Source organism: Haemaphysalis longicornis, unplaced genomic scaffold, assembly GCF_048455015.1.
Source record: "Haemaphysalis longicornis isolate Haplotype H1 unplaced genomic scaffold, Haemaphysalis longicornis Haplotype H1 scaffold_2, whole genome shotgun sequence".
Classification (NCBI taxonomy): Eukaryota; Metazoa; Arthropoda; class Arachnida; order Ixodida; family Ixodidae; genus Haemaphysalis; species Haemaphysalis longicornis.
Window position 1 is genome coordinate 146,876,393 of NW_027526295.1, and position 22,489 is coordinate 146,898,881.

A 22,489-nucleotide genomic window follows, 5' to 3' on the forward strand; every position below is an offset into this window, starting at 1 on the left:
CAAAGTTTTTTCATAGTTCTAAATGCCAATTTCTCCGGCTTAAATGGCCGGCCAGAACTGAGCTGTGTTCCCCAATGGTTTGTCGCACCTCAGCCTCGACCTACCCAGGTAGAGGGAGAGGGGCAGAGACACGCAGACAGATTGATTGACTGGGAAGAAAAACAGCTCCGCTGAACATTGTGGCTGCTTGCGGGGCTGGTTCTATCTGTGCAACCAAATTGAAGCCCATCACATGAGCTGCCGCCACATACCGTCCTCGGGAAAGACCTCGTGGACGACCTCGAGTTGTGCAGTGTACAGCAGTGCCTGGAGGTCAGCACCGGAGAAGTGCTCCGTCCGTGCAGCAATGGACTCGAGGTCCACGTCGTCGGCCAGCAGGACCTTGCGGCTCAGTGCGACCAGGATGCTCGCCCGCTCCTCCTGAACAGTTGTGGGACAAAGCACAACACTTAAAGCCAACTTCACTCAAAATTTCGACCTCTCGAAAACACCATTTCCGTATAGTCTGCTGAAAAAAAAATCAAAATGCAAAATACAACAGCTGAAATACGCCGCAAGCGGTCAGCAAAAATCGGTGATTTTGAAACCGAAATCGAGAAGAGCGCGGCCATTGAAGTGCCGTTGCAGCCGTCCAGTGAGCGGCCAGACGGTTAGCAGCTCGGAAGCAAGCCTGCGCGCAAGCTCTACGCGCGCACGGGACAGCACATGGGTGAAGCGTTCGCAGCAGAGCTCAACCGGTTCTCCAACTGCGTGGCTGGCCAGAGGAAGAAGACCCGGCCGGCCGGTACGTCACAGGCGCGTCATGGCTGTTTACGTGATCCGCCGGAAGGTGCAGCGTCGTCTGCGATGGAGCTTTTTAAAGACGATAGTCTTTCTTGGGCTACTTAAAGGAGCCATGAAGAGAAAATACAAGTTGGGTTTATTAGGAAGACTGCTTAGTCCCGATAACAATGATACCAATATCATCGCAATCTTCGAACAAATAACGGAGATATCAAAGAAAACGTTTGAAGCAGTCGCGACCCCCTAGCCAATTTCCCGCAACTTTTCTACGACGTCACGGAACCTTGTTTGTGCGATTGGCGGCCGCCTAACTGACCTGTCGCGACGACACATGAGTGGACGTCTGTAATGGGGCCTCTAGTTCCATTTGACCGCATCAGTTGAATGCTAACGTGCAGTTAACGCACTGAAAATTATGTTTCATTGTTGGCCCGTATGACGTCATTCTTGCTCATAACACGTCACTGTGGCGCAAAATTTGAAAGTTTTTAAATACTTCTTGCTTTTTTTTCGTTAAAAAACATCTTTTGTGGCTCTAATGGAGCTGAGTGAGATACTGAATCCTCGTTCTTTCAAATTAAACGAAGTTGTATTTTCTCTTCATGGCTCCTTTAAAGCCAGAAATTTTGGTCTGTCTGTATGTCTGTCTGTCGGTCTGTCTGTGACTCGATTCAGCCACCCGGCGAAAGTAAAACAATGCCTGCGCAATAGTCTTATATAGCCACAGCTAAATCTACCCGTTTAAGTCCGGTGTAACGTTAATACTTGTCAACATTTTGAAAAAGAACAAGACATTACGCAAATATAAGACAACAAATTAATACAGAAGTGATATTTGCAGTGTTCATTTATAAAAAATCATACATGCTTGACTTTTGCGAAATTAAATACTTCATCAACTGCAGACAAAAATTCGATCCGCCGTCGCCTGCTGTCGCCCGCGCCACTATAGCTTCTGGTGCCATTTTAAGAAATCAACTGGCAACAGTTACAAAAGGCTCCACTAGATAAGTTCCACGTTCTGCTTGCAACGCACGTGGAGTAGGGAAACGCGGTTCTATAAACGTTGAAGTAGGGCGCCTCGATTCACGCGCGTCTTCACCGTACGGCAGCGTTGCCATCGAGACACCCGGTTTGGAGCAGTGGAACGCGGGAAATTTAAAATGATTAAAGCAAACCTTTGGCGTCTTTACCTTGGGAGGAGCGCGACGCAAGAGAAACAACATGAGAAGTGAGCGGGAAAGCGAAGGGGGGCATTTACTTGGCAGAATTCGATAAAGACTATCGTTTTCTGACGACATTTGCAACGAAAGGAGCACATACGCGGCCAATTTTTTAAATTCTTCTGGCTGATTAATGAGGTGTTTCACGGGGCTACCACTCGTGTCCCAGCTGATTTTGGTGGTACTTATTACACATCAAAAATAAATTTGGTCGAGGTGAAATTCGTTGGCCTCTGAAGGCTTTAGGCCATGAAGGCAACATACAACTTTGCTCAATTTGAAAGAACTAGTTTTTGGTTAGCCACTCAACTCAACTGACGCCAGGAAAGACTTTTTTTCAGCCCCCCCTCCCAAAAAATGCAGAAAATATTGAAAGGCTTTCAAATTTCACGCAAGAGTAACTTCTTGTGGACAACAGTGACGGAATAGAGGCCAGCACTAAAAACATGGTTATCAGTGTGCGAAGTGCACATCAGCATTCAAGTCGTCGTCGTCATCATCATCCTGCTCAGGTCCACTGCAGGACGAAGGCCTCTCCCACTGATACGACCAAATGACACTAGAGGCCCCACTACAATCGCCAGGTCGTATTTCTTCACGCCTCATTTCCAAGGTAAAGCGCAGGTATACAACACCCCCCCCCCCCCCCCCGAAAAAAATGGAAAATTTCATCACAAAGGAGCAGCAACAGGGATGCTACAAAACCCAGAACGAACACATATACAAGAAACAAAAGGAGGTAGCGCCATGTTCGTGCATTAAAAGCAAAACAAAAATGGAGGGAGCGGTTTGAAAACGCCTGGAACTTTGAAAGATTATCAATTCCTACAAATGATGGTCACAAAAACAGATACATGCAGACGAGGGTCCCATAGTCGAAGAGCATTTCCTATTGCCCCGCAAATTATTCTTAACTTCGAAGGCACGAAGAAAAAAATTGGCTGTGTGTCTACTATAGACTTGCTTCACTGCAAATGATGTCGGAAGAAAATGGAACTCCCGCTGCTCCAGCCACACAGCTAACCCTCATCTCTTCCCCTCCTATGCCTCACGCCTTTTCCTTTCCCATTTTTCTACCTCCAGTTCACTCCCCTGCCCCTCTCACATCAGGCCGCTACTATCCCAGACTCAATCCTACTTCTATCGGCCTCCCCTCTTCTCTTCCCCACTCTTCCAACAGTACCCCACGTGCTCCAACCCTTGCCCTTTTCGTTGGCCCCTTCTCTCGTTCACCCTCTTTTCCCTAAACCTCACTGCTACCATTCTCCTCCTCAATCTCCAGTCTCCGATTTTCTGTCCTCCACCTTCTCCCCCTCATGCCTTTCCCATGCTCTCCCCCCTTGGGGCTATCCTTTCCCACTCCTTCACCCTCTGCTATCTCATTCCTCCTCCCTTCCTTACCTCCACCAACGCCTTTCTCTTAGCCCAATACCCTCTCCCTCCTTCCAATACCTTTCACTACTGCCCCTCTTCCACCACATCTCTCCTTCTTCCCTTCCCTCACTTCCCCATTTCCCAATCACACTTGTCCACCTCCACCGTTCTCCTCCCTCTTCTTGATAGAGCCCCTTTTGTCAGCCTCTTCCTCTTCGCACCCGTTCTATCTCACTATCCCTCCACTTCTCCCGCTACACTCCTATTCCCTTCTCCTCCTCTAATTCCATCACCGATTCTTCTTCCCCTCCAATTTTCCGCTCCAATCGCACTCCTCCGTCTACTGCACCATCAATTTCCCAGTCCTACCCTTCGTCCCCTTCTCGCTGCACTCTTCTCCCCATTCTCTTCTCTCTCCCCCTATATTACCCTCACTCCCGATATCCCAATTTTTCTCTACCTCTACTCTTTCACGCTGCTCGTCCTCTCACCAATACTAGCCACCGACTCTCAAAGTACCAGCAGCCTACTGGTGAGCAGGTTCACCAGTACATTTCTGGCTGCTTCGAGCATACGCGCCGACAATGAGAGAGGGGGGGGGGGTGCGGAGGCTCGGGGAGCCGAGCCATTTCCGGTGTTTCAATTGGCTGGCTGTAACCTAATCTACTCAAAAATATATAATTCTCATGCGTCAGCCTTGGATTCATAATGCCACTAAATTACCAGCCAGAATATATGAAACAGAGAGCAATATTATTTAGATTTTCGTTTTTATTTTTGTTACGGCTGTCGCCACTGGCGTCGCAATGGTTCTCTCCTGAAAAAAAAAAAAAAAAAAAAACATGGCGTTCTCGTCGACGGCCTTCGGCAGCTCGCCACTGCACTCGCCGCACAGGGGTTTTAAGAAGCTTGAGAAGCAAAAGCTGATAAAACAAACGAAGCAACTGGTTTGCAAAGTGTACGCCCAAGTGAGACTGATGCAACCGAAACTCTCCGTAGTTTTCCGAAATTTGGGCAGTTAGCCGGCCAGGCGGCGTAAACGAGCGTGTGTGCGAGCTGCTCTACCTGCGCTATGTACGTACGCTACACATGTCGGTGGTGCTTCCAAGTTTTGAACTCCAGAAGAGTTTACAAATCAGTGCATGCCGTCAAAACTGCAAGGCTGACACAATTCACTTCACTTCTGAACAGACCACGGTCGGCCTAAGTTCTTCAGTCAAAGCGTTGGCTTGCGTTTACAAACAAATGAAGCGTGGGGAAAGAGACGCCAATATTCCTGCATGTTCGGTGATCGTGGTTCAGCGCACTCAACCACGGAGCTCATGCGAAGAAATGAACTGTATAAAATCCGTATCTGTCACGCCGAAACTGAAACCGAAAGCAGTTTATTGGGAACTTTGGCGCAGTAGCACAGAGCAGTTAGCTCTGGCAATGGCGTTGTGCTGCTGAGCCTAAGGACGCGGGTTCGATTTCCAGCCGCGGCGGCTGCTTTTCTAGTGGAGGCGAAAAGCAAAAACGCGCGTGTGTTCGAGATTTCGACGCACGTTAAAGATCCCCAGGCTGTCGAAATTAATCCGGAGCCCTCCACTACGCGGCGCGCTTCATCGCCTGTGTAGCGTCGTCGCGTCAAACGCCCAATCAATCAGTTATACCTGTACTACACGGCCGTTTCAAAGGCCTTCCGAAGGCCTTTGAACCAATTGTCTATCGAGTGCCCCATTGTAAGTACATAGGGAGTAGTTGAAGGTGAGAGTTCGACTGTCAAACGAAAGTTGCCGTGTAGCACAGGTATTAGCTCCTCGTCCCCCCATAGCCACAAAAAGTTGTCCCCCTGTAATTCAAGGCTAGAGAAACAGCAGAGCTGGCGGTCCCTGTCTCTTCGTCGAAGACCCGGCTGTTGCAGCTCACAAGGATTTGCGATCTTGCCGCTGAACGTTCTCCATGACTGGCTAGCCCGGATCGTTTTGCTCGCAGCGTTTCAATCTCCCAAATATACGTGGAGCGCGCTAGCACGCGCTAGAACCCGCGGCAACCGCCTTCGCGAACTCGACGTCTGCGTTCCCCACTTCAGGAGCGAACGCACGCGAACTGGCGAGTAGAGGAGCATGCCACGTACGCTGGGCGGAGTGTTCTCGAAGGCCAAGCTGGCCGATGCCAGCCGCTCCTCACGAGGCGCACGCTAACGTGCGTTCGGTATTTATTTTTGCGAGCTCCTCACATGGCTCAAGCTTGGACGATGCCGGCCGCTCTTCACGAAGCGCACGCTAACGTGCGTTCGGTATTTTTTTTGTATTTTTGCGAGCTCCTCACGTGGCTCAAGCCTGGACGATGCCAGGCGCTCCTCACGAGGCGCACGCTCACGTGCGATCGGCTGGGCTGAGTTTTCTGGTGACGTTCTACGGCGGAACTAAACGCTTAAACAGCCCTGCTGTTAAAACATTTGCATGCTCCTCCGAGAAGCCAGCGGCCGGTTACGCTCGGCGACAAGCAATTCCCCTTACACGGCGATCCAAAAACATTTTAAACTGACTACAACACCAGGGGTTTGTCGTAGTTCTAGGCCGTACGTCATCGGGACACACACAAAGAGCGAGCGTGAAATAAAATAACTCAACTACCGTTCAAAACGCCCCCCCAACTGTCTCGGTCCGCCGCAAAATAAGGAACGGTTGGCGGCGGATTAAATAAGCACCGGTGCGCAGCACCGATAAAGGCATTAAAGCCCAAACAAAATCCAGGCCCCCTCAATCCATACCCAGTGTCTCTGCATACAAAATGAAACGCACAGGAAAAAAAAATGGCTTAAAGAGCGACAAAGGTTCGAGTGAATGCGGAGGCAGAACAAAGAAAAAACAGCAGAGGAGGCCAATGAATAAAGGACGCCAGCGAGGAAGATTCGTACGAATGAACCTGCGCGGCAAAGTGTGGATGAAACGCGCTGTTCGGAGGAGAGATTGGGAACAAGAAGGGACGCAAAACAAATCCCGGAACGGAATTAGGGGTTCGGCACCGCATTGTGCGCGAACGAATAACTCTGCGGCTCCTGCCTCCCGATCTCGGGAGCGGATAAAAAGGAGCGCGCCTATATACTGCGGAGCGCTGAACGCGGGCACCGCAAAAGCCGTGCGAAAGCCGACAAGTACGTGCGGGGGCCACAGGCACCAACAAGGATTTGCGGTGAGCTTACGTATCGCGAAAGAGGCGCCACAATCTGTGGGCGACCTTCTTGCCTGAAAAAGAGGGCTGCCTCGACGAACGTCGTCTGAGCGCTTCGCGCTGATTACGGAAGTTTCCTCTGTAAAAGGCCTATACAGACGCCCGCTACCTTTGCCCAATTATCCGTTTTTTGCGACAGCGCCGTCAACTTCGGGGCGAACATTGCTATACCGGGCGACGAAGACGGGAGTGGAACATGGCGCCGTGGTCACTGGATGCCATGGTTCGTTAACGTAAGATGTGGAGCATATACAGTAATCCCTCGTTATAACGAAATCGCTTTACTCGAAATATCGCTTTATTGGAAATTTATTCTGATCCCAACCACAACGCGTGCATTTCAGGCCGCATTACTCGAAGTGCACGAAGAGCCTGACCCACTTCGAGCGAAGTGGCGGCGGCGACCCAGCAGCGAGTCATGCTTCCAACATGGCGGGTCAACGCAAGCTAGTGTTTCCCCGACGAATTTCTCGAGCCGGTCATGCTCGATTCGCGCCATCAGACTTTAGACAACGGCCCGAATGCGTGGTAGCGTCATTGAATTTTGTTCCTATAGTTCATCTCAGAAGCTAGCTGCAGCACTGTGGAGGCTACATTGTTGTCCCCCTCAAGGCGCCTAACTCACCGCCAAGGAAGCGACAAAAGGCGCCGGGGCCGTGCGGTGCCACTTGCCGAGAGGGGAGAAGGGAGTGTCCTTTCAGGACCCCCTTCACGGCGGATTAGGCGCCCTCAGTGGGCGCACTATTGATAACAATGTAGCCTCCACAGTGCTGCAGCTAGCTTGTGAGATGAACTATAGACATTGATCAATGGCTTGGACGCAACGCTGCGCGAACACCGACACTCGAACGGTAGAATTAGCAGTGCCGTTAACAAAGGGGCGCCGAAAAACTCTTGTTTTGCAAACTTCACTGTTGCACATCTCGGAAAAAAATTTCCAGAGATCGAGCAAAGCCCCGAGTGCAAAACCGGTCAGTTTTCATGATTTCGCTGTGCACACAAAATGAGCAGTTAATAAGGTTTTTTGAGCGCAACAAACCCAACCTCACACTCGAGCCATGCACGGCATTCGCGGCGCTTTCCAGCGCGAAACTCGCGTAGTGTTCCGTGACGCCCACACGGAATTCCGTGACGCCCAATTGACCCCATCCACTGCCACTTTCATGGGCGGCGACCACAGCCTCATGCAATGCTTTGTTAAACTGGAGCAGGGGTTGCTCGCGCCCGGCAAGAACTTGAAACAGCCAAAGCCGGCTACCTTTTTGGCACCTGAATAAAGCTTTCCTTCACCGAATACATTGTGTTTTGATTCCTTACAGTTGTGGTGCAATTAAAGCACAAATGCTTTAGCTTTTGTGGCGTTGTCGCTTATATCGAAATACCGCTCATAACGAAATTTTTCTCCGTCCCGCTGACTTCGTTATAACGGAGGTTTACTGTATAGTGCTATGCGCGCGCGTGCGCGTGTGCGTGCGCGTGTGTGTGCGTGTGTGTGGATGAGTCAAACCCACCTAAACAGAATTTGAGAAAACGCGCAAGTTTCTTACCGGACCTAACTACAACATGTCAGCTACAGGAAGTTCACGGCCACAAGCAATTAAAAATTACGCGGCGGAGTTGACCAATATTAAGATGATAACTTCGTATTTGGCTCCTATTGATTGAAACACTGGATTTAATGCGGCATTCTTACGAAAACTTTATTGAAATTGACTTTCAAGAATGGTACGATGGAGTTTTGGCGGAAAAGCCATTAAACGTATACGCAAGAGGGCTTCAAGAACACTGAACTATGCTTAGGTTAGATTAATGCGCTGCTTAGGCTTACGATACACCGACGCAGATGAATAAAAACACAACACGACCAAGAAAGCGCAACGCATTAACGCATTAACTAAGCAGCGCATTAATCTAACCTAAGTCTGAAATGAACCAACTAGCCCCAGAGAAGTGCTTTACTGACTAAAACTACATATAGATACATGAAGAGCAGGTGAATCTTATTCGCAGCCTAAGTAGCTCTCTTCGAATTGTTCCGCGGAATCATTCTCTTGGGCACGCCTGAAGACACTCACGAAGTAAGCAAGCTCTTCATTGTCTTGCCATGAATTTTCAAAACGCTTCACAAGAAGGGTGGTTACATGTTCACATTAATGAAATGGTCCGTACCCAAAGGGGGGAGGGAATGTCCAGGGATTGTAAGCGGCGGCTATTTAGTTAAGTTATCAAATGGTAAATAAAGGAGAACAAAAGAACAAAAATAACCGGATTTACTCCGTAGGGACGGGGGAGACGGGATGCAATGATTGTTTCACATCTCTCAGTTTCATTTCGTTCACTTCTTCTGCTTACTTTGTCATCGACGTCTGGGGACAGATCTTTCGAAGATCAATTAATTGCCACCCGGACCTATACAAACCAGTTCCGAAAAGTAAAAAAAACTTACGACATGAAACAGTCCGAACAATTAGGCCAAAAGCACACTCCCGCTGGGCAAATGGATTTGGCATATTTCGGCCCTGCCACAACAGGATTTGGCTCACTTTTTATACAAAATACGACCTTTGTACAAGTTCCTCGGACGTTATATATATGATTTATTTCGTTGCAACCTCTTTTCTAGGGGAACGGTGCCAAGTTTTTCTCGTCACAGTTCCGGTTTGTGGATTAATCGCTCATTTCGAAAAAGAAACTCCTCCCATGCATAGCGCATACATGGTGCTATGCTATATATAGCATCAAGCTCCACATGTTATGTTCCCTTGTTGCGTCCCCATGGTGCGTTCCACATGTCGCTATTCCTTTTGCGCCTCAAAGCTCCGCGACGGCCGTAAGGTAATCGTTAGCACAGAAAGGAGGTCCGTGAAAAACGACGGAGGAGACACTTTTTTTTTTGTATCTACTTTGCTTTTGTTCAGGTTTTCTTTAGGTTTTCGGATGCAAATAGACTATCGGCTATTTGACAGTTCTATTGCGGAAAATGACAGGATCCGCCATATAAGCGGGCGCCTGTGCTATGCTATACATGCCCCAAAGAATGCACAAACTTCTGGGACAGGGAGAAAAAAAAAAGTACCAGAGGGTACCAAGCATAATCCCACGAGCTGAGAGCGCTAAAGCGTTTCTTCTGGCTACATGCCGCCGCAGCTGGCACCACGAACGGGGTCCTGAAATGGAGACCACTCCACAATTTCTTTTTTTTTTTTTCGCTAATAAAGAAGTTTATTCGAGCTCTCTCTCTCTCGTCGGCGAGTCTACGTGCCGTATTTCGAGTCCCTCCTCCCCTCCATTTGCTCCCTCCACTCGGCTGAGGGGAGGATTCCGCAATGCTTATGCATGGCGCAATTGATTTCAAGGATCCCCTCCATTGGAGGCTCGAGTGGAGGAAGTAGGATTCAGAATACCAGGGTAAGTGCCGACGTCGCACTCACTGCAGTATAGTCGCAGAATCACTACACACAAAACACAAGTTAGCCTGAATGGGAGTTTCTTGGCTGGAATACGTCTTTTAAACTCCTCACGACAGACGGCCTGCTCCCACGTGTGGTAGTATGATGGTGGAAAAACTGCCAGTTAACACCGGGGGCCACAAGCCGTCGTAAATAAGCGCATTTACCACGGTTGTACCTCTTCACAAAACGCAGTATCTGGCTGTGATTACTGCGTTTGTCCTAATGGGAGTATTAAAAACTCCCACGCCACCTCCATTTCCTTCTCCTCCTCCTTCAACCCTTCCTCCTCTACGCGTCCTTACAAAATGGCTGCCAGTTGGTGTCGTCTGTCGTGCGAGCTCCAGCGTCCCCGAAAATTTATTGCCAGTGTGAACTTGAGGCCGGACGAACGGATGTGAAGTGCTTCCCAACAACCGAAGCTCGTTGCGAACATTGTGGAACCAGCCTGGACTGACGTGCGACGGACTGCAACGTCGCCTCCGTGTCACCGACCTTCGAGCCGACGGAATACGCCAGCGAGCCGACGCGAGGCCTAAATGCAGTGATCACTGAGAGTGGCTCGTTAAAAACAACGCGGTTGTGCCTCTGCGAGGTGGTTGAAGGTAAGATTTTCACGTTTTTTATTGTACGCAACATTTTGGGAGACTTGTGCCCCTTCTAGCGTCAAATAAACTCAACGTGTTTCCCGCGCCACTGCACGGGCGATTCTCCGCCACTGGAGGTGAGCGTTGTGCGTGAAAGACGGCACCATGCCCGGAACGTCATTGGGGAGGCCGAACAGTGTGAAAGCAATGCGTATTTGCGCGGGTCTCGAGCAGAACACTCACTCATTCACACTCGCAAGCAGAATGAAAACTGTCCGAACTCTGGACGGCTGTTAGGTGTTTTTGTTAGGCTGTGTCTGTGGCTTACTGGCAAGCGAGGGTGAAGTTGGCCGGTCAAACGTCGCAGGGCTGCCGCTTTTCTTGAGAAATAGGTGTGGTGCCAACCGCGCCTGCTACGAGGAGGGTGACTGCCGCGTGCCGCCGGCGATTAATTGCTTTCACTGGAAAGGGAGAAGGTCGGGGCCCCGTGGGAGCTCTCCGTACGCTAGGCGCGTGTAACTATAACCAGCAAACGCCATTCGAGGGAGCATTCTGTAGAGTCGACAGAGGACTGCTTATTATTTTTTTTTTTGAAGGGGGGCACGCGCAGGCGTCACACCGACCGAAATTTTTCCGTAACTTTCGCTGAGGGGAGATAGGGGCAGTGCGGGGGATAAAACCTGAAGCTCGTTCCCAGAACACTACACGCAAGGAAAAGAGGGAAAGGAAGCATTTTGAGAAGTTGGTCGCCACAAGGGTCGCGCACCTTTTTGAACAGCAGAACACTTCGTTTTGACGAACTAGTGAGCGCAGGTGTCTCGGACAGAAGTGCAATTTTGCGTAGCTTTAAACAAACATTCAGACATTACGGAAAGTTGGACACAAGAGTGACAAGTTCAGCGTCTTTACAGTGCCGTTTCTTTTCTTTTTTTCAGGTCAGATGCCCAATATGCTTATGTATTTGTTACCGCAGATTTAAAGCGTTTTGCTATCCCTCTAATGAATGTGCTGCTGTGGCTTCCAGAAGAACGTGCCAGGGGGTGCGGCAACGTCAGCGTTTGGGAGGCACGTGCAAGCAAACAGCGCACCGACGACATGCTGACCTCGTTGTTTGCAAATGGCTTAATTTTTTTTTTGTTGAGGAGTGTTGTAGATAAAGTTCTTACCAAGATACCTTGTGTTCTCGATGTAGGTGTTTTGTTGATTCAGTGTTTTTATTGTCTTATTAACGTGTTCACACGTATATCGTATTCATGTAATATTTATGCAATAAATTGACTGTGCAGAAAACAAACTTTTCACGTTTCGCCATTCAACGTTTGAAGCGGAAAAAGACTAGAAATTACGTGGTCCCCACCAAAAAATAAAAATGCGGCCTGTGCCCTTATTAAGAACTCCCAAATGCAGTAATAAATTCCACTGCAGCGCATATATATGAAGCGCACAAAAACACACACAAAAAAAAAACCTCGAATGCAGGTCAACACTGCTCCCAATGCGCCCCCTGAAAACTCCCAGTTGGAGGAAACAATACACTCCCAATGGTACCCCTGCAAACTCCCATTGTAGTGGCAGTAAAATGAAACTCCCATATGCTACTGAAAAAACTGCCGAAATAATGGGAGTAAGGCGAAACTCCCATTGGAAGGAGTTTTGAAAACTCCGAATTGGTACTGAGTTATGACACAAGCCATTTACTCCCATTCCGGCTTATTTGTGTTCTGTGTGTACCCACGCTGCAGCGCCACCGCCTCCACAGAAGCTGAAGGCCAACCGAGTATGCGGGCATGCACGCGCTGCATAGTGCGCCCAGTACCAACAGCAGTGCGCATCAATGCTTCTATGTTTACGTGTATTTTCGTAACTTTCATTGTTTACCCCACCATTCTCACTGCTGCAAGATGAATATGCACTACATTTAGGCGCAAGCAGCTCGTTCGGCAAGCTTATAAGCGCACCCTAATTTGCGTTCGCTTCTGCCAGCCTCAGCCAATCGCAGAGCTGGCTGATATGACATCATGGGTTCTGTTGCAGGGAATGAGCCAGCGGGGTCGCATGGCCATTCCTTTGTTCCCCTAATTATATAGCTTATATTGAGCTAAGTGTGCGTTAACAGAGGTGTCATGGCATCAGTATGATTCTAACGAGGCAATCTTTCGAATGAGCCAAACTTGTGTTTGTATGGCCCCTTTAAGTACCCCGAGGAATTTTTTTCCCTCATGCATGTGCCGCTACGGTGAGCATCTCAGCCGAAATTTCGGTGCGTTCAGAGGCTTTTCAGCCCTTTTAAGCGTCTCAGAGTGCGGACACGCCTTGAAAGAGAGAGAGAGAGAGAGAGAGAGAGAGAGAGAGAGAGAGAGAGAGAGAGAGAGAGAGAGAGAGAGAGAGAGAGAGAGAGAGAGAGAGAGAGAGAGAAGAGAGAGAGAGAGAGAGAGAGAGAGAGAGAGAGAGGAGAGAGAGAGAGGAGAGAGAGAGAGAGGAGAGAGAGAGAGAGAGAGAGAGAGAGAGAGAGAGAGAGAGAGAGAGAGAGACTAAAATAGTTTTTAGTATAGCGTTTTAGCTGTGACGTTAACGTTTGCGCGCCGCAATGGCAAACGGATAGCGCCTCGTTACGCGACGGTTAGCGTGCCCGCTAACGCTATGGGCGTGCTAAAGTGGTGCTTTCCGCTGTACCCGACAGCAATAGAGAGTCTTAGTATAGCATTTGTCGCCTTTGCGTACGGGCGTCACGCTACGTAAACACCGAGAGAGGAGTTTTAGTAGAGCATTTCATCAGTTTTGCGTAGCGAAACGCCAATGCTTACGGCGCCATCTGAAGAATGTTTTGCGAAAGGACCCGCTGGCTGATCTGCCAGCGGAGTGCCGGTGCTTGGACATTTTACGATTATCCAAACAAGTGTAAACAAGCGCTTTCCCGTTAGTATTAAATGCAACACGGCCATAACACGCATGAATACTCTCTTACCTGAGTACGTTCCATTCAGAAAGCATTGAAGCCCCGACTTCCTTCGTGTAATAGCACAGAACGCCCTGAACCGAATTCCCGGATTTGAGGCATACATTTTATTCAACTTAAAAACAATTCAGAGATGCGTTTCGAACGAACACAACGTCACGACATGCGTTGCAAGTCTGAACCGCGATTGACAGGCGATCGGTTGCCTCCTCCTGCCCGTCGTAAATTCGGCACTTACCTCGCGCGCGGTTTGAGGGGATGCACAGCAAGTCACCTAACTATGACGCGCAAGCCGAGAAGGCTTTTATCCACGAAACACTGCGCATACCCGATGCGAGGTTGAGTCGTACGTCGCTCGAGAAAGATAATCCTGAGCATGGGAAGCACTGCCCACACGCAGAAGCACAACGTCGCGTTTCAACGCGGAGCGAACGCGTCCACAACACACACACACACACGCACAGCTTCGGTCGCTGGCCTGGCTACAAAGCTTCGTTCGGACACTCAGTGATGTCATGACGATACAGAGCTGCGCGATGGCGACGTGCTAAGTTCTAACCCCTCGGCGCATTTAAAAACACAGGATCAAAGAACTTCGTCATCGGAAGCAAATTACTGTCCACAAAAGAGCGGAACCGTGGATGCTTCATCCACGGCCTCGCGCACGCACGCTATTTTGCTGAAATAGCGTCCGCTCGTCTTCCGTCCGCTAAACGCAGATGCGGCTTAGCGTACGCGGCGCATGCGCAGTGCGAACGACGCAAAGAAATAGCGTTCGCTAACTGTTTGCGTACGGCTGCGTGCGTAGAGTTTTAGCATAGCGTTACCGTGTTTACGTTACCGTTTACCGCGTTTGCGGGAGTCGACTGCGCATGCGCGAGACTTACCGTGACCGGTAACTTACCGGCACAGGCTTTACCGTCGCCAGCGAGCTTCCTGAGCAGACGAAGTGTACCGTCGCGTATTGATTACAGCAAATGCAGTGCGCTCGGCGCTTTATGCTTGGTACAGCCGATAAAAGTAATCTTACTTGATGCTGTTTATTCGGTGTTTCTAGTTAAATAATGCTCAGGAAAGCGACAAACGACCATTTTTTCTCAGATGCGCGAGCAAAATGGCCGTCCCTACTCGTGCTAAGCCTTGCCCGCCTGAAATATTTCCGATAAGTTTCTGAGCTTGCAAAGTGCTTTTAGAGCTCCAAAATTGTGCTGGCCAAGGTAGTGTAGGTTATTAAGTAATTACTACGCTATATTTTACTCACTTCTTGACGAAATATTTAGCGCGGGGGCAAATTCTATTTTGCCTTGATTCTAACTTTACTCAGTAGATGGCGCCACCAACATGTTTTCTTTAAAGCTCTACAAGTGATGGCTACAGTATTCTCAAAACAACTAGTTATTGCGAACGCTTCACCCGAAAAGTGAAATATTCTAGCTACTTTAAACGAAAGCAAATAGACATGAGCAACAAAATTATGCGTGGTTTGCTCTTAGACTAATTCATCAATGGTCGCTCCCTGCACCCCGGCGGCCGGAATACGCAAACCGCAAACGGTGCGCTAAAACGTGCCTTACCGTTTTCAGCGGTAAAAACGGAAACTCCGGCTTCCAGTAACACGGTAAACGGTAACGCAAACACGGCAACGATATGCTAAAACTGCCTATTAGTCCAAAACGGCAAGAAGTTACGTGCAAAAGAAAAACGCACCAGATAATGCGCGGTGCAACTCAAGAACCACCAGTAACCACAACGACCGATACCCCACGACCCGCTCGCCTGAACTTCCCGCGAAAATAAAGCCAGAGAGCAGAGCAAACAAACGAGCACGTAACTCGAATTAAAAGACAGTACAACAGCAGGCCGGCCGCAGGCGCGCACGCTTATAAGCCACAGAGAAAACCGCACCGTCTCGAGAGGGGGAAAGCGAGTCAAGCAGACTCTTTAACGGCAGCGGTGTCCAACTGATTAAAGAACGGAGGTGCGCGCCCAGAGCCGATTTAAGGCGAACAAAGGGCACGAAGAGAGCGATACCTAGAACGCCGGAAACAGACGGCGGAGCACATCGAACGACGTGAGACGATCGCTGGCTAAGGACTCCAAAACACCTTACTTCAACTGCACTCGCTCCGATTGTCTTTTTATTTTGTTTTTTCAACAAGAAATAGGGCGGCCCAATCATCCATAAGGCTCCCTAAGGCAGCATGAAAGGAACGTGAATAACGCGAGCGGAACAGAATTGAAGAAACAAATAAAAGAAATCCGCTTCGGAACGAGCAGCGCACCTGAAGGCACCCCCACCGCCTTTCAGAAGACGCAAACACAGAAAGAGACGGCAACTTCCATAAGCCTAATCCCGCAGGTGACACGGCCACGCACCACTCTCTCTCACGACATGATACCTTTTCTTTCTTTCTTTCTCGCGAAGGTAGGCACCCAGCCAGGTTGGCAGGAGCAGGGCAGCGTTTTTGCATATACCGTTATAATCCGCAGCCCGACGGGCGCCTCGGACAGGGCACAACAGCAGACCTTCCGCGAAAGACGCACACGCAGCGCACATTCAGGGCGGATGATGACACTTTTTGTGCGCGACTCTCTCTCCCTCTCTCAAAAAAAAAAAAGACACCAAGTGCCCCGTTTTAAACATTCCTCTCCGTCTTTTTCTTCTCTTCCGGCCCCCAACCAACTGCCTTTCTTCGAACAAAAGCGGGCATACAAATAGTACCGCTCCCTATAAGCTCGGCGGCCGGCGAGACGGATTTTCCTTCCCGCGAAAAACGAAGGAGCCCGCACTAGTCCTTTCTCGGGTGAGCTCGCCATTTTTTCCCCTCTCATTGAGGCCTTTTGCCAATTTTCCGCAAAATGCCCGATTTCGGAAGGAATAAAAGCAGGCTGTGTATGGGTGCGAGGCACGTAAAGCGGCCGACAGAAAGCAACTTCGCACGCGCTTTCCCGCATATTCACTCTCTGCTTAGCTGACTTTCTTTCGCGATTATTTTTTTCTTCGTTATCGCCTCAGACAGAAGGAGAAGTAGAGAGAGGGAAGTAATAACAAATCGGGAAGAGTGCTTTGAACTGTCGGTTCGGCTTGACACAGCGCTGAGGAATAAATGGTAACCGCGAAATGCCGTCTCTCGAAAGAGAGATTAGACGGGCGGACTCATTCTTTTCCGCCACAGAACTTTTGCAATCATTGCACCTTTTTAAGGACGATTGTCTTTCTTGGAATACTTGAACACGGACGGAAATTTTGTTCTGTCTCTCTGTCCGTCCGTCCGTCCGTCTGGGTCTCTCGGTTCAGCCGCCCGGCCTAAGTTAAAGGAGCCATGAAAACAAAATACAAGTTGGGTTAATTAGAAAGACTGCTTAGTCCCGGTGACAATGATACCAATATCATTGCAATCTACGAACAAATAACGGAGATATGAAAGAAAACGTGTGAAGCAGTCACGACCCCCTAGCCAATTTCCCGCAACTTTTCTATGACGTCACAGAACCTTGTTTGTGCGATTGGCGGCCGCCTAACTGACCTGTCGCGACGACACATGACTAGACGTCTGTAATGGGGCCTCTAGTTCCATTTGACCGCATCACTTGAATGCTACCGTGCAGTTAACGCACTGAAAATTATGTTTTATTGTTGGCCCGTATGACGTCATTCTGCTCATAACACGTCAATGTGGCGCAAAATTTGAAGGTTTTTAAATACTTCTTGCTTTTTTTTTTCGTTAAAAAACAACTTTTGTGGCTGTAATGGAGCTGAGTGAGATACTGAATCCTAGTTCTTTCAAATTAAACGACGTTGTATTTTCTCTTCATGGCTCCTTTAAAGGGGCACTGACACAAAAATTTAGCATCTTGTTTTTTTCGTTGCGATAAGTAGCTAGTGACCTACTTATAACCTGTAGAAACCTCATTTGCTTCAGAGTGCGACGGTTGTTTAATTAGAGGGATTTTAAATGCGGCCAGTCGCAGTTTCGGTTTCAGCGAGTGCCGTGAAACGGTGGATTTTGTGGATTTTGTGTGAACAAAGCTGACCACGTGACCGTCGGAGGGATATCACAGAGCAGAGCCGCCGTAGCACTGTCGAATCCGCATCGACGGCAGTTTCTGCGAATGCCCCCACGTACTGATCTCGTGAGGCGCTTAATTAAAAAGCGACCGTGGGTGCACGGCCGCTCGATGGAAACTAGGTCCGGCCTGCCCATTCACGCGCCGCCAATGGGCAGGCGCGTGACAGCGGAGTTGTCAGTTGCCGCCGCTACTTTCGGCGGGGGCGCCACACATCGGTGACGGCTCCCGCGGCCCTCGCTTCGGAGCGCCTACGGAATATCGACGATCATCGCCCCTTTAAACGTCGTTTACTCGCGTTCTAACACATGTATCTGGAAAATAATGACACCACAATTTACGGCAAAGATATATCTTCAATGCCTAAGAATTTCATCTGTTTGATGACGGTAATTCGTGTTCGCGGTTTAAAAAGACGAGTGCGATGCGGCCGCTCCCGCAACCCAGTTCCCGCGATGTTCGGGAATATGACTGTGCAGCATGTTACAATGCTAATTCGCTTTAAACACAGCAGCGCGTTTGTGTTGGAATATAAAACTCCATTACTGCTCCCATGCACCATGCATCATGCTAACTGAAGGACAATTCTAAAACGGCCGTGTTTTAACCTTGCCAAACACAGGCTCAGCAGCCCCAGGGCAGTCTCATGTTTGAATTCAGGCACGGTAATTTTAATCCCAGCCAAATGTCCCCAAATGCTGAGAAATTGCAGAAGGTCACATTTATTAGTAAACCGGATATTTACTCGTTAAACAGGGACATAAAATGCTTAGATGCGCTGTGTACGATGCGCGGCGTACGTAGATGCGCTGCTTTGCCTGAGGGAAACACCTGTGTGCTATCGGTAATGTGTTTGTGGTTTGCTTTCTTCTTTCCGTATTTCGTTTGAATCGTGGTTTGATTTAGCATGTGCGGTGGAGTTTCCCGTATGTGCGAAATCTTACCTGTGAAGTCTGATAGGCCGCTTGCGTGGATATTAATAGATTTAATAAGAACTTCTTGGCAGTGATAACTTGTGTATTTTTGCGTGATTCTATGTTGTATAGCATTTACGCTGCTTGTCATTTTTCATTATGAACGGAACCGAATTAGCTCAGCTTCCAGTTTTAATAATCTGTACATGTTAACTTCGGGAGGGTGGAATCGGAATTAACGCGGGCAAGCAACACGGTTGGAAGGATGAATGCGGCTCGCAGCATCGCGCGTCGGCGACGGGTGAGGTCATGGAAGCGAAGTTTACGGTTGCCGCTTGTACTCGCGGTGGGGTGCCACGTATCGGCGCAGACTCCGGCTTGGGCGCGAAGAGCAGCAGCGGCGGGATTGTTGAAGCACGCGTGAGCGCTTTGAGCTATTCGTTTCGCCGAATTCCGCGCACTGCTCGTGCAATATATCGTACGAGTGTGCTCCTCGTTATGAAATGCCCAAAACTGCTGCGTGCCGCGCTGCAAGTCGAATTCCTCGAAAACCCCGGGCGTCTGCTGCCACGAGTTCCCTCCAAAGAACGACTCCGAGACGCCTGGCCGCACAATATCTCCCGTCAAGGGATCAACAAGGGCAGCCAACGGAAGCCAAGCTCCAGATCGGTAGTTTGCTCGCTGCACTTCAAAGAGGATGACTACACGGTGGGATTGTAGGGCAAGTTGTTGCTCCCAACAGCTGTGTCGACAAGATTTCCGCCGTACCCAACGTACGTGCTGCCGGAAAGCCCGAAAAGGAGGAGGGCGCTTGTTCGGCCGCTGCTCGAGGCGTGTGCGTCGGCATCTCAAGTACGCAATCAAGGGCAAGTGAGCACAATGGTTGCAGAACATGGAACGATTGAGCGTTCAATTCTGGGCCTAACGGATAATGAAGAAAGAGGTCAACCGCACTCACCGAAAGAGGTTAGACCCAATCCTGTACTCTCTCACGGACATGCAACCATGCGGCCAACGTAATTTTGAGACTCGAGAATGCCAGACTTCGTTCGATCTGACAGGCTTTTCGATAACACCAAGAGAAATGCCCGCCGCCTTAATATGAAAGAAAACAGACTAAACGAAAAACTACAAAAACTGCAAAAACGCTGCGACGAATTTCGTGAACAAGGGAAGAAGTTCGAGGGGAATCGCGCTGTACAGGCAGTTCGACACAGCGGGCAAATTTGTAAGCTCCTTTCAAACACCGTATTCCCACACCTCGCAGACTGTCCGCTGATGTGGTGCGCCAGCAACAAGGACCCGTACCCTGTCATGAGCTTTGCGAAATGTTCTTAAAAAAGCTATTGAGGCTGCTTCTTGCCACCTGGGCTGGCGACGTTAATAGCTCTTGAGAGAATCTACTGAAGCTTTCAGGAAAACATTTCTCGCCAAAAGTTTTCCGCTTGTAAAGCTGATTGCTGGTGAACCATAGGCGAAGATGAATTGCATATTTTCTCACAAACCCAGTAAATCCCTCTTTAAATGTTGTATTAAATTTACCTTTGATGTCACATGGATTTAATACAGTTTAATTTATTTTCCAACTGTATATTACGTTGTGCAACTAGTGTAAATCAAAGAACGACTGCCGAAGTTTTACAGCATTCTACTGCATCCTGTACTCATTTCCGTGTTTTGGTTCCCATGTAAATAGTGTTCTGGTTGCAATAAATCAGTTCATAGTTGCGTTCGATCTGTCCGTTTCATTCGTGTGTCTTCCATAATTTTGTGTACCCGGTAACCTAACGCGCCGTCGAACAATATTTCCAAAGCAAATGGACCAATGGATCCTAAAAGGTATTAGATTATTCCAGTTCTCTTTGAAAACACAGTTAAAGCAAGGTGTGAAAATATCCAGTCACATTTGTCAAACGCGCATTGAGAAATGGGCGTGTACGACACAGCACGAAACGTTCATGTAATTTTTACGTACGCTCAAGTTGTAAGCTGTTTTGTAATAAACAAATGCGGTTGCTCAGACTAGCTTGCCATGCTAAATATTATTCCTAAAAGCCTTGGGAAAGTCTTTAGAAAGAAATCCGCCTATTGCGCTCGACGTTAGCCATACGCCACCTGCTAACGTCGCATGCGGCGCGCTAAAAGGAAAACAAATGTAGCGCTGTGCCTACTTCTGAAATACTAGTTAGTCCGTGACGCCTATATTGTGAGTTTCCGCCTCACTTATCACCGCGTAATATTATAAATTATAAGGATGCTGACTTCGGCCGTCGGGGCAGTCATGAACAACTTACACCGTATTGAAACCGTGACCGCAGCCGGCAGCTGCCGCTCATCTTTCACCGATGATTAGCGCCACGACTGACGCTGCGGCGGAAAGGGAAACTAACGCCGTCACCGGCGGAGAGGCGCGTTCGGCAGGCCGGACCTAGTTTCCATCGAGCGGCCGTGGTGGGTGTGACGCAGGCGCTGCGAGTGCAAATGCTACTGCGGCTAAAGAACGACGCGCGACGCTCGAAACGGTGGGTGGCAAGACGCGCGCTGGGAGCAGCCGGCCGGTCTGCCTACAGGTCCGCCTACAGATGTGTTCGCTCAGCACTGCGGCGGATATTCGAGTGCCGCTCTCGTAAGCGGTGCAGATGACAATTTTTAATGCAACCCGCCATCGCATCATTAACTCCTTTCTCATGTAAGCCACTATGGTCGGGACTTGGGGACAATTTCGTGCAGCGGTAACAAGCTATCACTCGAGCCACCTGCGCCGGCCTGGGCCACTTCGCGGCCGTGGCCGCCGCCTGCACAGCGACCGTGCGGCTAGCTCAGTGGGCTTTTCGTGCCTCCGGCGCGTTTTCGCATCCAATGGTAATAAACAGTAATAGAAACAGAGTGCCTGGAATCGCTGTAGAACTTTGGTCGCGGCCAGCTGCCCGATTAGCTGACGAAATCACGGCGCCTCCGCCGCCAACGATCGGGTCGTTCGTTCTCGAGCATAAGCTCCGCCCTCCGGCCCTCCGATTGGAGAGGCGAGCCGGGCGAGCCCTCGTAAAACGCCGGTAGTGCGGAAGCGGCAAACACAAACTCGTGACGTGTTTGGATGTTGTTTATTTACAATTGCGCGTGGTCCTCTGCTGGCTGCTCGGTTGCGTTTCGCACACTTCAAAATTGATTTTAAATATGTTCTAGGCTGTATTCGCCGCTGATATTTTGCAGATGATGTATATGTGTTCCCACCAATCTATCTCCGACGTTATCTCGCCTTCAAAATTGTGTGTCAGTGCCCCTTTAAAGCAGATGTTGAACGAGACGTTTATGCAGACGGTTTACAGCACGGCTATAGCACGGCGCCCTGGCGGCGGCCCTGTTGGCCGACGTGACGTCATTCGCCATGGCTGGCCTTCTAGAAAACGTTTCTCGCCGTAGCCTTCGCCGGTGCCCGCGGCCATTGGCTAGTGTCGGCGCGACTTCATGGGCGCATTTTGCCATTTTTTTATGAACTGGGACTTACAGTCCTAGGTATTGTGTGTAAACCTTCAGAGATTGCCTGATCATGAAAAATCACGCATAAATTTCGTCTCAGCGCTGTTTTGATTAGCGTCCGTCGCCTAGTTCCCTGTTCACGCGTTCCGCCCGACATAAAGTAGTCCGACGGCATTAGTTATTTTTATTTCTACGTACTCTAATGGCTGTGACATTACGCCATGACAGAATTCTAAAGCTTGTGTGTAGGGAAGGTTTCTTTTCCAGCTGTATATACCGTACGCTAAAATGGTTTGGACGCACGATTTTACGACTACGAAGGGCCGTGAAACAAGATGACCCTTAATGGGTGTGGAAGTTGTATGTTTCTTCTTGGCCGCTTTATGTTTCGGCGCGCGATGAAAAAGCTGCAGCGGTCCGCGTTAATTACCAGCTGACGCGG

The 22,489-nt window shown here is 49.3% G+C and overlaps 1 protein-coding gene across 1 annotated transcript in view; it reads right to left on the reverse strand.

Annotated features, from left to right (window-relative positions):
* Positions 1-22,489, reverse strand: part of LOC144169287 (peroxisomal ATPase PEX1-like) — a 156,216-nt gene that overhangs the window by 21,361 nt on the left and 112,366 nt on the right. Inside the window, exon 18 of the mRNA XM_077698364.1 lies at positions 252-420. Within this exon, the coding sequence (XP_077554490.1) occupies positions 252-420 (169 nt within the window). The remainder of the gene's footprint in view (positions 1-251; positions 421-22,489) is intronic.